The following is a 16,110-nucleotide window of genomic DNA, read 5'->3' as shown; positions in this document are numbered from 1 at the left end:
CCAGCCATCTTTACATTTGCCAATAACTGCCCCAGGAAGGACTGTTTCTGGCAACACCAAGGGCCCTGGGCTCTGCCCAACAAAAACATCAAGTCAGCCTGAACTGCATAGCGAGACCCTGCCTCAAAAAACCCAAAATAATACATAAATCAAATGGAGAGTTCGCAAAATTAGAAAGTTAGCTTGTATTCCATGCCACCAACAGCTTCTTTTTGGACAGCATTATCTACAATACCTAATATATAACGCTAGTACCACATATTCATTCATTAGTCGTTGGACAAATAGGATTGGAACAACAAAAATCAGAAAGCTTATTGTCTTGAGAGGTCCTGATCAACAGAAGGGGAATTGTGAAAAATCGGATTGAAAATAGTGGCTGGGGATCGATTCTGGAGGACTTTGAACGCCAGACTGTGGCTCTTACAGTTAGGTGGGTGCAGAGAGCCCCACGGGGAGGGGTGTCGGTCTCCTGTTTTGCGTAATGACGTACGGCGCGAATATAGGAAGGAATTAGATACATAAATCAAAGGTGCAAATTTAATTTCATTATTTTAAAACACAATCATTTAAAATTCAGTATGAGCTGTTTTTCAAATTCAGTGAACAGATAGATGAGCGCTCGGCCCCTTCAGTTCTCCGAGCATTCCCGCCCACTTTTCACCGGGTCCGTGTTCACCTTGTCTGGGAACCTGCTCTCTTTCAGCGAGAGTTTCTGTAGGGAATCAGCCTTCTGGTGCACCATATTTAACCCCACCCCCCTTCTCCGCAATCCTGGAGGTTATGATTGGCTGTAGCTCTTCCATGTGCTCTATGATTGGCTGATAGTGTCTCGTGAGAGCGAAGATCCCTGTTTCTGGCATACCGCGCTGCCAGGCGGAAGTGTAGGTCCAGTTGTGTCGTGGCGGGTGCGGCGTTTGGCGGGCCTCTGAGGCTGAGTCTCGGGGCCCGCCATGGCTAGCGTCCACGAAAGCCTCTACTTCAACCCCATGATGACCAATGGGGTGGTGCACGCCAACGTGTTCGGCATCAAGGACTGGGTGACGCCGTATAAGATCGCGGTACTGGTGCTGCTGAACGAGATGGGCCGCACGGGCGAGGGCGCCGTCAGCCTCATGGAGCGGCGCAGACTCAACCAGTTGCTGCTGCCGCTGCTGCAGGTGAGGCGCGGCCGGCTCCATCCCTCGGGGAACCGGTTGAGCGCCTGGGCCTCCGGACTTGGGCTGCATCAGACACTGTTGATGAACGTGGAAAGCAGAGACAGCCAGTGCCCTTACTGAGCGCTTTATGACGGCCCAGGCGCTTTACATGCCTTTCGGGGGGGGGGGCAGGTTTGCGTCTGGCTCTAGTATTGATTGTCTGGTAAATAAATTACACCCTCAGCCTGTCTTCTGTTCAGTGGGGTACACGTGGTCCTGGGCGTTGGAGACGGACACGAGTCATACAGGCTCCTTACCTGAGAACCGTAATCCTTAATAATGACGGCTGAAACTAGCAGCCAGCATGGATCGGACACTTAGTGTGAGGCGCTGTACATGTTTTGTTTCGTTTTGCAGACCCGGGTCGCAGCTCCTCCATTGCTTACTAGCTGTCACTTGGACAATCCCTTGATTTAGTCGGGTCTCCGCTTTCTCCTGTAAGATGGGAACAAGAGTAGAAAATATGTTATTAGCACTTAGTGCTCAGTCAGTGTTAACTAATATATTCTTTTTTTTTTTTTTTGGAACTCGGGTCCTTGCGCTTGAGAGGCAGGCAGCGGCACCACTGAGCTAAATCCCCGGCACTAATCATTTTAATGTATTGTCACCGGTCACGTGCCTTCTCCTGTTTCAGCTCTGCGGTTTTTTTTTCCTAGTTATTTTTGTGATTATGGGATTAATGCCCGTCTCTTCCCGGAAAAGAGTAGGATCTTGTCTTGTTTTTCATCCTTCATCAAATCCTGTTGGAGTGCCTAAGTAGTTATTCCCTCAGTGAATGAAGTGTGATTTACCCCCTTAGCGGCCAATGGATGTAGAGAAAGTGGAATGCTAAGCTGGGCCTTGAAGGATCAACAGTTGATTGTTGAGAAACATAGCGGTCAGAAACAGACATCTGGGGTCTTAGGCCCCCCAATTATGGGAATTCTTTTTTGTTTTTTTGACAGTGCTGAGGATAAACCCAGGGCAATGGTGGCCAACTTATACGTGCCACAGCGGGCTGTTTGTTATTATTTAAAGCTCTAAAAGTTTCGCTATCACTGACCTAGGGACTGTTGCATGCTAGGCAGTCACTCTCGCTTTGAGCTGAAACCCTAGCCCCCAAATTATGGGATCTTAAGAGGCAAATGTAATAAAATTAGTTCTTTTCATTTTGGTACCGGGGATCGAACTCGGGACCTTGGGCTTGCGCGGCAGGCAGTAGAACCACTGAGCTAAATCCTTGGCCCTAAAATTAGTTCTTAGAGTTGCATTTTTGCCACTCAGTATAGCTTATAAAGTTTTTTTTTTTTTGGTACCGGGGATCGAACTCGGGTCCTTGCGCTTGCGCAGCAAGTGGTGAAACCACTGAGCTAAATCCCCAGCCTGCTTATAAAGGGTTTAAAAAACATTTGTCACCAGTGTTTTTAGGGGAGGGGACTTGGGCATTGTGTTAACGTAGGATACAGTGCTTTAGTGTCTTGGTCAGTTAAATAAAAAGGGCAGCATCTGTGTAACTTCTAGCTCTCAGACCTGACAGCATTATCATTATTTTAAGTATACTTTCTTCCATTCTGATAAAAATCATAATACTAAAATCTTGGTGCATGGTGTGTTTTGCTGTCTGGAATTCTTTTTGATTCTTTACCTGCCTAACTATAATTTTTTGGCGGTGAGGGGGAGGTTGGTACTGGGGATCAAACTCATGACCTTGTGCTTGCAATGCAGGCACAGTGCCACTGAGCTAAATCTCTGGCCCTGCCTAACTGTAATGTTAAGAAAATGAATGTAGAGTTCATCTAGTAACATTCAACCAGGTCTCAATTCCTTTACTTACTGACTTTTTGAAAATTTCAAAAAAAAAATTTTTATGAATCCAGGGAGTGTTTGGCTACATCCCCACCCCTTTTTATTTTTTTTTTTAAGACAGGATGTCACTGAGTAGCCCAGGCTATGATCCAACCTGTGATCCTCCTGCCTCAGCCTTCCAAGTAACTAGGCTTACAGGCATGTGCTGCTGTACCTGGGTTTTTTTTTCCAGTATAAACAAAAACCTTCAAGTAATACTAAAAGTGATGGAGTAAGTAATTGTTCTGTGTGCCTTCCAGTTCTGTTCTTTCTCAAAGCTTATTATTATTCATCTCTTTGTTGAATGGATCTTCCTAGATATTATTGTTAGAGGTGTATATATGCATGGATGCTTTTTTTTTTTTTTTCAGTACCAGGGATCGAACTCGGGTCCTTGTGCTTGCACAGCAGGCGGCGAAACCACTGAGCTAAATCCCCGGCCTCTTTTTTTATAATTATAAATTCTTTTTGACTTGCAGATTATTTTCAGTGTTTCTTCATTTCAATGCATACTAAATATGACTGCCTTAGAAGTAGGATTACAGAGTTTGCTGTATCTGAAGCTGCCATATGTCCTATCAACTTAATCTCCAAAAAAGATTTAGTTTTAGTGTTTGGTTTTACACTTGATTTTAGCCAAAAGGCAGAGAAGCGATAGTGTTTAGTTTTTCCGCTGGCCTTGAGCTCACTGTGGAGCCCAGTCTGGCCTCAAACTCATGGTGATCCTCCTGCCTCAGCCTCCCAAGTGCTGGGATTACAGGTGTGTACCACCATGCCCAATTTTAGTTTTAAATATTAGCTAGATTGCAACAACTTCCTTTTTGTTTTTTTGGTACTGAGGATTGAACCTAGGACCTTCCCACCAAGCTACAGCCCTGCCCTTTTTTTACTTTTTATTTTGAAACAGGGTCTCAATAAATTGTCAGATTGCCTGGGCTGGAAATTTCATCTTTTTTGGGGGGGGGATTGAATTCAGGACCTTGCGCTTTCAAGGCAAGCATGGAACCACTGAGCTAAATCCCCAGCCCCAAACTTTCATCTTTTTGCTTCAGCCTCCTGGAGTGCTGGATTACAGGTATGTAATCACACTCAGCTGCCAGCAGTTCTTTATCAATCTCCGGCTTTCTCTGTAACCTTTTGATTTCTCCTTTATGCAGGGCCCAGATATTACACTATCAAAACTATACAAGCTGATTGAAGACTCTTGTCCTCAGCTGGCAAATTCAGTACAAATCAGGTACGTTTTGTTTTGTTCGGTAATATGAAAAAGTGTCAAGATAGCCAAAAATTACAAAAGGGTGTGTGATAATTAATTATTTTAAAAAGTATCTTTCAGTCGAGTGTGGTGGGCACATGCCTGTGATCCCAGCACTCAGGAAGCTGAGGCAGGAGGATTGCTTCGAGTTTGAGGCCAGCCTGGGCTATATAGTGAGACCCTGTCTCAAACAAATAAACAAAAAGTTTCTTTTACACACACACACACACACACACACACGCACACACACAAAGTTTCTTTTATTCTAAGGATTGTTTCCCAGGTACCTTTGCTTAATTTGTTTTGATTTGGTTTGATGGTACTGAGGATTGAACCTAGGGCCTCGGGCTCTCGAGGCAGTCACTGTACCACATTGGGTGCCCAATGTATGACTTTAAAAAATGATAACATTAAGCCTACTGTTTTTTAGCCTTTTCTAAAACAACTCATTATTCTATATGGATTGATCTCATCCTTTTGAGTTGTTGTACATAATCCCATTTTTATGGGCTGGTAAACTTTGACAAATTTTATGATCAAGAAGATAGAGATGTTTTGCAGAAATATGAAGGTGACACTTTGGATAATGAAGTTTAGTTTTTGTGCCACCATTTTATACACATCTCTGAATCACCTTTGAAATAGGTCTGTAGAGCCAGGTGTGTGGCACACGTTTGTAATCCCAGCACTTGGGAGGCCAAGGCAGGAGGATCACTGTGAGTTCAAGGCCAGCCTAGGCTACATAGGGAGACCCTGTCTCAAAAAAGTTTTAAATACAAACTAACTAACTAGGTCTTTTGCAGATAACTCAGGAATATGAAATGTGGGAAGACGTTCAGAGGCTAAAATATGCACCTCAATTTTCTCATTCAGAATCAAACTGATGGCTGAAGGCGAACTGAAGGATATGGAACAATTTTTTGATGACCTCACAGATTCTTTCTCTGGAACTGAACCAGAGGTTCACAAAACGAGTGTAGTAGGTATGAAACTGGTGAAGAAGAGAGAGACTGTTTCCCTTGGCACAGGGCGCTTTCTCAGAGACGCTGGCCTTTCCTTTGTCATTTGTGTGGATCTGTACTGGAGAATAATTAGCGTGTGGCAAAGTTGCCTGCCTTCCATTGCGTCTGCAGTAGTCAGAGCCCCAGCATCCTGGGGTTTGTTGGCTCCCCAGTTCTTCCTCGCCGTTCTCTGGGTCACTCACCTGTAAGTGACCATCACCACCCAAACTCAGGAAGAGCACATCGCTGTCACCGTATTAAAGTGGCAGCGCGCCCGCCTGTTTTCCAGTGCTTTCTGGTAGCTTTGTATCCGTGCTTCTTCCCTTTGGCTTTGTTTGTGGTAGGTGTGCTTATTCAGTAGCGGTTATGTACTGATCTCCTGTGTGCCGGGCTCAGGGCGAATGAGGTGGACACGGGCTTTCTTTCCTCTCCCAGAAATGATGTGCGGCTGGGGGGAGCCAGGTGGTAAAAAGTAGATAAGATAACTTCACATAGGACAGCGGTGAGGAAATTAAAATGGAGGCCCCCAGGGGCTAGAGATGGGGCCTGGGGCTGGAAGACGGAGGCCTGAGCCCTGAAGGACGGCTTTGCACCGGAAGCGGAAGGGGCTCTCCGGGAGGCGGCCTGGACCTGGCAGGGTGTGCGGGTGCCGCGGAAAAGCCGCGAAGCGGGGAAGCGCTGCGTCCCCGGTGGCGGCCCGATCTCCTGAGGCCTTCTGGTCTGCGGCCCTGTCTGTAGGTTTGTTTCTGCGCCACATGATCCTGGCCTACAGCAAGCTGTCCTTCAGCCAGGTGTTCAAGCTGTACACGGCCCTGCAGCAGTACTTCCAGAGCGGGGAGAAGAAGGCGGGGGACGCCGAGATGGAGCCGGCCGCCAGGGAGGACGGGGAGAGAAACATGGAGAAAGAGGAGCTGGACGTGTCCGTGAGGTGACTCGGGGTTTCCTCGCTGGCGCGGAGTCCCTGCCTCAGTGGATCCTTCGTCCTCGGGCTCAGGAGTGGCCCGGGGAGGCGGGGGAGGGGACAGTGAGGCGGGGAGGCCCCTCTGGGCATCTGGAGGCTTGGAGAGGGCTTCTCCGCAGAGGGTAAAGGCGTCCCTTGTCGTCTGTCGCGGCTTCTGTGTCCCCTGTCCCACTGTGGAACGAGGTCCTCGTCGGGGCCCTCAGGTGACCCAGTTTGAGTGCGTTTCTCGTGCCGGCCTCGCTGCTCGCCTCCTCCTGCCATCAGGGCCATCAGAGTCGGCTCCCATGGGCCGCGCACTGGGTGGCGGCTCGCCTGGTGTTTAAGGCTGCGACCTCGGGGTCCTGGCCACATTTACTCTAAAGAGTAAAATAACCGTGTGCTTTAGTAAACTGAATTTTGTCATGAAAATTAACGAAATGTAGTATTTGAAACCTAGTTATTAGACTTCTTGTGCAAAAGGAAATCACTTTGATAGAGAATTTAAAAGTTTTTCATGTATTTTTTGACTCATTTGAAAAGAAAATTTCAGTTTTTTCCTTTTTGTGAGTTTTATTTCTCTGCGTGTGTGTGTGTGTGTGTGTGCGCTCGCACACGCAGGAGATCAAACCCTCAGCCTCACACTTGAGGCAGCTGCTGTCCACCCCCAGGCCATGGCCGCCTTTCTTAATGTTGTATTGCCTTGAGAAAGTCCTTACTCCCTTCTTCCTTCCATGTCTTTTTCCTTTCTTGTGGTTATTGCAATATTTCTAGTTCTCGTCCAGGAAATTATTATTCTTGCCCTAGACATCTGTATTAAAGTTAAGAAGTAGAAAATAATCACATTGAGCAATGTTGCATAGCACAGCTTGCAAACCTCCCATCCTACAATGAAATTAACTTTTGGGTTTTTTTGGTACTAGGAATTGAACTCGGGTCTTTGCATTTTCAAGGCAGGCGGCAGAACCACTGAGCTAAATCCCCGGCCCCAAAATTGAAATTATTCCTAGTTGAAAATGACAACCCAGCTGCTAATTTAGAAGAGAGAGAATATTTAGGCAATTAATGTTTATCGAGTGTTTTTTAAAGAATCCAATTATAGGGCCAGGGATTTAGCTCAGTGCCACCACACCTGCCTCATAAGCGCAAGGTCCTGAGTTCAATCCCTGGTACAAAAAAAAAAAAATCCAATTACAGAAGAGGCAGCCTGTGGGGTTTGGCGTGGGCATTTGTTAACTGTTGCTAGACGATAGTATTTGTGTCTCTCGAGGGAGCCCAGCCCTGGAGGGTCACAGCAGCAAGCTGGCCTTGGGGACCACATCCTCCTAGGCTCCCAGCAAATGCAGACATGCATATTTCCTCACTTGCCGGTGGTGTAATACCAGTCTCCCATTGAGTGTGTCCTGTGTGTCATGCATGATGTTAGGTGTGGAGCTGTCTGCAGCGGGGACATGGTCCCCATCCCCGTGGAGTTCTGTGGGACAGACAGAGGGTGTGTGTGCAGCAGAGCAGTAACAGGGACACAGGCCCTGAGAGTCACTGGGCAGGAGGGCAGTCAGGGAGGGCGTTGGTGCTGCTGAGCCAGCGCTGAGAAGGGGCCTGGGACAGGGAAGTGACGTGTGGGAGCAACACAGTCAGGGACAGTACGGGCTGTGCACAAGACCTGAGAGGATGGCAGGGCTGGGCCCTGCACTCTGATGGTGACCTCATGCCTCCCCTCCCCTGCTTTTGTCCTGTCCCCGGGGAGCTTTGTTTCCACTTCTCCACCCGGTCCTTTGTCTCAGCCAGCCTGGTACTGACTGCCGTCCTCTAAGGTGCCAGGCCTCTCCTCGTCCCGTTTGTGCCCTCCTTTCCTGCACAGTCTCCGCCTTCCTAACCATTTCCATTCTCCCCGACTCTCAGTTCCTGACCACCCCTTTGGGTGGGGACAGTTCTCTCCCTCTCTAGGTACAGAGTTCATGTTGAGATGCCAAGTTTGTCTTTTATGTCACCTCATGTGCCCAGTCTTAGCCTTCACCAAGACTGCAGTGAGCTCACAGAGATAGCGTGTCTGTCCCCTGCACTAGGGCCTAGACTGGTGTCTTATGCATCGCAAGTACTAAAACAAACAAAAACCTTTATTGATTAATGCTATATTGTATTTAAAACTTCAGTTACCTTGGTAGATTTAAACACTTGGGGGAGCTTTCAGATTTCTCCTGAGAATCTAGTGGATGCCAGGCATTACCTCTTGATTAAAAGGTGCATCCATGCCAGGCATGGTGATGCATGCCTGTAATCCCAGCTCTTAGGAGGCTGAGGCAGAGGAATCACCAAGGATTTGTTGCCAGGCTAGGCTACACAGCGAGACTCTGTCTCAAAAAACCAAAATAATTGGGCCAAGGATTTAGCTCAGTGATTTCGCTGCCTGCTGCACAAGCGCAAGGACCTGAGTTCGACCCCCAGTACCCAAAAAACCAAAAAAAATCAGTAAAATATGCATCCATGCAAACATATATGCCGTGTATAAGCTTCTTGGACTCTTCGAAGCCCATCCTTGGGCCTAGATTAAGTCCCCGTGATTTACATGTATTGGAAAGTCTAACCATTTGTCTGAGCTGATAATTAGATTCATAACAAGTAATCCTTTTCATAACTGAAGGCCGTCTGCGGCTTGGTGGTGCTGGGGTTTGAACCCAGGGCCTTGTGCATGGGAGGCAAGTGCTCTGCCACTCAGCTACACCCCAGCCTGTCATTCTGTTGGTTTGTTTTGTTTTCAGTACTGGGGACTGAACCCAGGGGTGCTCTACCACTGAACTATGTCCCCATCATGTTCATTTTTAATTTTGAGACAGGGTCTCACCAAGATGCCCAGGCTGACCTCGAACTTGCAGTTTCCTACCTTGGCCTCCTGAGTAGCTGGGATTATAAGAGTGCGTTGCTGTGCCCTGCTTGTCTGTCTTCTCCCTTCCTCCCTGTATCTAGAATCGAACTCAGGACCCTGCTCTTGCCAGGCAGGCTCAGTACTGCTGAGCCAAATCTCCGGCATTGTCTGTCTTCTTTTGACTGTTTTAAGTATCTCATGTAGATCATACAGTATTTGTCTTTTGGGTTGGTTTATTTCACTTAGCATACTGTTCTCAGAATTCATCCATATTGTAGCGTGTGTCCAAACTGCCTCCCTTTTAGGCTGAATCATACTCCTTTGTTTCTCTACCACATTTTGCTTATTTGTTTATCCGATAGCTGATGTGTGGGTTGCTCGATGTTTCAGCTATTACAAGTGATGCTGCTGTGGACATGGGTGTACAAGTGCCTGTTTGAGTTCCTGCTTTCAATTAAAGTTTTTACAAGTCTTCTGATTTCATTCTTGTTTAATTCTTACTATTTTTCCAGAGAAGAAGAAGTATCTTGCAGTGGACCACTGTCCCAAAAACAAGCGGAATTTTTTCTTTCTCAGCAGGTATTTTAATTCTGTAATTTATCAGAGGTTTTATCCTGTGACATTTTGCGTCATGGCCTATTCCTGTTAGTGTTAGCAGGTGTGTTAGTTACCCCTCTCTTGTTTTGTTTTTGTTTTTTTTTGGTACCGGTACCGGGAATTGAACTCGGGACCTTGCGCTTGCAAGGCAGGCAGCAGCACCACTGAGTTAAATCCCCGGCTCACCCTTCTCTTGTTGCTGAGCCAAAATACCAGACACCAAAAGTTAGAGAGGAAGGGGTTTATTTGGCTTACAGCTTATGGTTTCAGTCCATAATCAGCTGGCTCTGAGGCTGGGATGGCAAACAAGCATTATGGAGCAGAAACAACATGGCAGCGCACACAAGGCAGCAAAGGTAACAAGATAGTTAACAGCATCTCCCTGCCCCTTTATCTTATTCAGACTACTTAGGGTGGGTAGCACTCATACCCTTAATCCTAGTGGCCTTGAGCCTACCATTGCATCATGAATCAATTCCAGCTTCACACACTCTTGATCAAGCCTATGACCACATGAGGCTTTGGGGGGACCTCTAGACCCAAACCATAACAGCAGGTTTATTAGTAAATCTGCATTATCCTTCCTCAATCCTTTTTCATCAACTGCAGTTTGCCGCTTCCTATTTTGTGTCATCTTATTTGGTATTGTTGTTGCTGCTGTTATTTTGAGACAGGGTCTCACTGTGTAGTTCAGGCTGGCCTTGAACTCATTGTGTAGCCCAGGCTGACCTCAGACTTGTGGCAGTCCTCCTGCCTTGGCCTCCTGAGTGCTGGAATTACAGGCGTGTGCTACCATGTCCAGCTGTGTCATCTTTGATTTTCTATTAAAATTATAATGCAGATTTATTTAGTAATGGTATGTGACCTATGGTCCAAAAACTTATGACTTAGAAGATTTGCTTTTTTTCTCACATTTTATTTATTATGGACAAAGAAAAAAGATAGAAAGCAATTTTTTTTTTTTTGGTACCGAGGATTGAACTTGGGACCTTGTGCTTTCAAGGCAGGCACCGGAACCACTGAGCTAAATTCCCAGCCCAATAGAAAGCATTTTATAGTGAATAACTATATATTTAATAGCTGAATTCTATAATTAGTATACTACCAATCCTCTATCCAGATGAAATAAGATCTTTTTTTTTAATGGAATACTGGGAGTTGAACCTAGGGCCTTCACACTGAGTTACATCCCCAGCCCCTTTTACTTTTATTTATCAAACTCAGGACCTTGCACTTGCAAGGCAGGTGATGGAACCACTGAGCTAAATCTCCAGCCCAGCCCCTTTTATTTTTTATTTCAAGACAAGATCTCACTAAGTTGCTGAGTTGTTCAGACTGGGCTTGAATTTGCCCTTCTGCTTCAGCCTCCCAGAGTGCTGGAATTACAGGTGTGCACCGAAGTTTGTTGCTACTTATGAGCCACATATTTTCATTAGTAACATAAGCCGAACATTTTTGTCCAAAATAATTTTCAGCATAGATTTTTTTAAATATATTTTGTCTTCTTTTTTTAGTTTACTAATGGTTTTTACAACCATTTTCTTTCTGCAGAATGTTATAATGTTTAGGTGTAGATAAAATTTATGGAATCACTTGTGAGGATGAATTTCACAGTGATTAGAATTTTTCCACCAACACAGTTGATTTATTGAGAGGAAAAAAATACTGGTCAGCTGAGTTCTCACCACCCTTGGTGTGTTACAGATGGATTAAAGAGTTAAATGAAGTACCTACAGGTATAATTAGAAGGAACTGTGTATTAACTCTTTTAACTGAAAGCTGGGTGGAGACTTTCTAATCATAAAGCTATGGGAGAAAATGCATGGAAGATCATTTGCTTTTTCAGCATAAGATTTTACAATGTCTCCATGTTGTAACACGTTGTAACAAAATTAAAAGCCAAACAATAAAATGGGGAAAAGGATTTGTAATAAATGCGAGTGAAAAGATTAATACTTCTTCACAAATCAGTTTCAAAGACTGTTTGATGATGAGACAAAGTTGACAGTATGTTATTATGTGAAAAGGACAGGAAGTGATACTGTATGTCATGTTCTGTTTAAAATGTATGTGTGTGGGCCAGGGATTTAGCTCAGTGGTTTTGTCGCCTGCTGCACAAGCACAAGCACCAAAGTTCGATCCCTGGTACCCCCCCCCCCCCGCCCAAAATGTGTGTGTGTGAAATCCTCAACACATATAATCACACACATATGCAAAAAAAGATGAGTAGAATAACATACATTAAAGCATTAATAGTATTTCTGGGTGGTAGGATTGTCATTTTTTTGTTTTCTTCAGCAGCTTTTCCATATTTTGGAATATTCTATGGTGATAATGAGTCAAAAGTAGAATTAGAAATTATTATTACTTATGCAAAAACTTGTCCAGATAAAATTGTAGTGAATTGTTCATAACCCAGTTAAATACAAACATGTAATTTAGAACTAGTTTCCACACGCGTGTTAGTCAGCTTTGTGGTACTTTAATGAAATACCTGACGCAGGCTAGTTATGAGGTAAAGAGGTTTGTTTTGGTTCATGGTTCTGGAGCCTCAGGTCCAAGGTTGGCAGCCCCACTGGTGTTCCCATGGTGGGAACATGGCTTAGAGTGGTCTTGGTTCCAACCAGGAAGTAGAGAGGGAGAGAGAGACACGGGCCCAGGTGGCTGCCCTGGAGGAGGGCTGTGTGGAGGAGGATGGGGCATTGGTGGGAGGGGCTGTGGTGGCTTCCTCAGGCAGTGGTGGCACTGAGGAGCCTTGAGCTCGGGCACACCCTGAAGTGAACCCCCCACTCCCGCAGGAGAGAAAATTATCAGGTGATACCACAGTAGCTGGTGTACGTTTGCTAATATTTATTGACACTTCTACCTGTTGTTTCTATATTTCAGGCCTCTCTGTTAAAAAACGATGAGACAAAAGCCCTCACTCCAGCCTCCTTGCAGAAAGAGCTTAATAACTTGTTGAAATTTAACCCTGACTTTGCTGAAGCGGTGGGTTTGCTCCCGATTTGTTGCTGAGTGGGAGAGGGAGGCCCAGGCTCTTCAGGGGGTGGAACAGCCGCAGCCCTGGAGGCCCATGCCATTGGCATGGGTCCCTGAAAGCCACCCGGCGGGCGAGGGCAGCTTGGGTAGCAAGCAAAGCCCCTCCCTGGCCACAGCGAAGTTCTTAGACACTGACCTCTGTCATTCATGCTCCATGATCTCCTGAGCTTTGGATGGGAGGTGGTGGAGTAGACTGAGCAAGAGAAAAGGGTTTCAGGCATGAGAACTTTTTTCTTTTCTCCTTTTGTCTTTTTTAAAAAAAAATTCTTAAATTTTTTTTTTTTTGGTACCGAGGATCGAATTCGGGACCTTGCACTTGCAAGGCAGGCACCGGAACCACTGAGCTAAATCCCCGGGCCTTAAATTTTCAATAATTCAATTTCTTTGTGGATGTTTTACTCTGAAAATTTTTCTTGAAAATATCTGGGTTTGCCATTAGACTTTATTCATTTATCTACCTAGAAATATATGCATTTTAAAATGCTTTCTTGTAAGTAAGATCTGCCTGTTAGGAGAGAAGTTTAATTCACTCATTCAAAACAAAATGAAAATAATTAATTTGGTAAACTAGTAAACATTTCACTGTGTTTTCTTTTTGTTTTTGTAGTACTGGGGATTGAGCCCAGGCCTCTTGCTGAATTTTTGACAGGGTCTTGCTAAGTTTCTGAGTTGCTTAATCTGGGCTTGATCTTGTGATCCTCCTGCCTCAGCCTCCCAGAGTGCTGGGAGGTAAGCACCACTATGCCCTGCTAAAAGTTTCTTTTTTAATTTAAACATTTAGAAAAGTAAATTTTATAATTTGTACATGTATTCAGGTTTTAAGATGTTTATACTTGAATTTACAGTGTTGTTAACACCTGAACTAGGTAGGCGAGGCCTGCTGCTTTACGTACCACTCATGGGTCCTAACAGAACAACCAGTGGCTTAGCAGCTCTGTGTAGGACAAAACCACAAACCCTAATGGAGAGCCAGCTGTCATGGCTGTTTAATTTTTTTGTTTTAGTTTTTTTGCAGTATGGGGATTGAACCTAGGGCCATGCATATATGCTAAGCACGTGCTGTACCACTGAGCTACACCCCCAGCCCTTTGGAATTTTTCTTTTTCTGGAGGGGGGCAGGGTCTTGCTTTGTACCCCCCAGGCTGGCCTTGAACTCACTGCGATCCTCCTGCATCAGCCTCCCAAGTGCTAGGGCTACAGGCACACACCATCCTTCCCAGCTCTTGAGCCTTTTTAATTCTTGTCACAGGCAGGGACTATTTAGTTTTTTTTCTTTTTTGGTACTGGGGATAGAACTCAGGACCTTGTGCTTGTGAAGCAGGCACCAGAACCACTGAGCTAAATGCCCGGCCCGGGGACTATTTAGATTTGCAGGCAGCAGAGCTCTGCACAGTAGTCTTGGACAAAAGCAAGAGGAACATTTAAAATACATTGATTGCTTCTCATTTCAGCATTACCTCAGCTATTTAAACAACCTCCGCGTTCAAGATGTTTTCAGCTCCACGCACAGTCTCCTTCATTATTTCGACCGCCTGATTCTCACTGGAGCCGAAAGCAAAAGCAACGGTGAGGAGGGCTACGGCCGGAGCCTGCGCTATGCCGCCCTCAACCTGGCCGCCTTGCACTGCCGCTTCGGCCACTAGTAAGTCACTCCTTTGTCCCTGCAGACATTGAGGATACAAACTGTCAGATCACAACTGAAAGGTGCTTTAAATAAAAATAATGTTTTTCTAAAAAAGAACAGCCAGGTGTGGTGGTGCACGCCTGTAATCCCAGCACTTGGGAAGCTGAGGCAGGAGGATCGCTGAGTTCAAGACCAGCCCAAACTATGCAGTGAGACCCTGTCTCAAAAAAGAAAAAAAAAACAGATTAAAAAAAAAGGGATTTAGTTCAGTGATTCCGCCGCCTGCTTCGAAAGCGCAAGGACCTGAGTTCGATCCCTGGTACCAAAAAAAAAAAAAGGAAAAGAAAAGAAGAAACAGACTGCAGCATGGGCTTGTCACTCACTCTGAGTGAACATCTTACAGAAACCAATGTTAATGAAAATTCTGTTGTCTGCCCCCTAGTGTCACTATTCAGCCCTGTTGCCTTCCTGCTGGGCCTCTAGTGTCCTTACTTCTAAGGACAACACAGCCATACAGTGAAAAGGAAATTGGGTCATCAGGCCAGAGATTCCCAAAAGGGCTTTTCAGAGGTAGTAATGGGGCAGCGGAAGCTATTTTTAGGGTTTTAAAAGCCAGAAGGAAGAGCCAGGGATGTAGCGCATCAGTGCAGTGCCTGCCTGGCAAGTGCGAGGCCCTGAGTTTGATCCCTGGTGCCAAAAAGAGCCGGAAGGAAGTTGCCCTCTCCTGCATGGAAGACTGCACATGCTTGCCAAGAGTCATGTTTGTTTCTGAGTGGGGTTTAGGCCACCAGTGAGGTGGCATTGGTTCATTTTGGTGCTCAGATATACCTGGGTGTGGTGGTATATGCCTGTAATCCCAGCACTTGGGAGGCTGAGGCAGGAGGATTGCTGTGAGTTTCCAGGCCAGCCTGGGATTCATGGGGAGTCAAATGTACCTGTGTGTGTGAATAAAAATAGGAAAATTAGTGAACAGTTACTTAGTGAATAAAGTTAAAGACAGCCTGTCAAAAGATGGAGGCTTGGGGCCGGGGATTTAGCTCAGTGGTGCTGCAGAGGTCCCGAGTCTGACCCCTGGTACCAAAAAAACCCCAAAACAACATGGAGGCTATTTTGGAATGATGAAATAATGTGGATAGTGGTAAAATGTAGGAAATGAGTGAACTGAAATGCGAGGGTTTTTTTTTTGTTTTGGTACTGGGGATCAAACTCAGGTCCTTGTGCTTGCGCAGCAGGCAGCGAAACCACTGAGCTAAATCCCTGGCCCCTGAATTCGAGTTTTTGCCCCCTGCCCAGTGACTTCGTATCAGTTGAGCGATCTGGTCTTTACTACAGGCAGCTTTGATAGAGACTCTGGGGCCTGCTAAAGGGTGGCAGGATCCACTGGTCAGGAGTTGAGACATGCAGCACTCAGGGAATCCTTCGGTTCTAAAAGAGGCATAGACAAGCGGGGGCCTGTGTGCGGGGCAGTCTCAGTGTCGAGATGCTCAAGCAGGCCACCTGAGTAAAGTGAGGAGGTGCGAGAATGTTCAGCCTGGAGGAAAGACCGAAGCAGAACATCATTTGGTAACAGATGTTCAGTGATATTATTGAGGACCTGTGTGACAGTACGCCTCCTGCGCTTGAGTAGCTTACATTCTAGTACAGTGATGGAGAACATTGTGGAGCTTTCAGTGATGCAAACAGCGGTTCACCACCACTGTTCTAGTACATTGTTTTACTGTCAGCATTAAAGGGGATTTATAAGAAATGCAAAATTGGTAAAAATGCATCT

The 16,110-nt window shown here is 45.7% G+C and overlaps 1 protein-coding gene across 8 annotated transcripts in view; it reads left to right on the top strand.

The window, feature by feature from the left end:
- The first annotated feature begins 852 nt into the window (after nt 1-852).
- Nucleotides 853-16,110, top strand: part of Anapc5 (anaphase promoting complex subunit 5) — a 33,584-nt gene continuing 18,326 nt past the window's right edge. For 4 of the 8 annotated variants that reach the window (XR_015446222.1, XR_015446220.1, XM_004843838.3 and 1 more), the window contains exons 1-7: nt 853-1,160; nt 4,181-4,260; nt 5,152-5,261; nt 6,018-6,207; nt 9,592-9,658; nt 12,563-12,664; nt 14,167-14,357. Coding sequence is in view for 6 of the 8 variants with exons in the window: in XM_004843838.3 (XP_004843895.1) it covers nt 954-1,160; nt 4,181-4,260; nt 5,152-5,261; nt 6,018-6,207; nt 9,592-9,658; nt 12,563-12,664; nt 14,167-14,357 (947 nt within the window). In the remaining 2 variants the exon portion in view is untranslated. The remainder of the gene's footprint in view (nt 1,161-4,180; nt 4,261-5,151; nt 5,262-6,017; nt 6,208-9,591; nt 9,659-12,562; nt 12,665-14,166; nt 14,358-16,110) is intronic. The other 4 variants (XM_004843839.3, XM_021257509.2, XM_004843840.3 and 1 more) reach the window with 4 other exon arrangements.

This window comes from Heterocephalus glaber, unplaced genomic scaffold, assembly GCF_053883595.1.
Source record: "Heterocephalus glaber isolate CG9 unplaced genomic scaffold, H.glaber_assembly_v1.0 deba00001687, whole genome shotgun sequence".
Taxonomy (NCBI): Eukaryota; Metazoa; Chordata; class Mammalia; order Rodentia; family Bathyergidae; genus Heterocephalus; species Heterocephalus glaber.
This window is presented reverse-complemented; position numbering and strand designations above follow the sequence as displayed.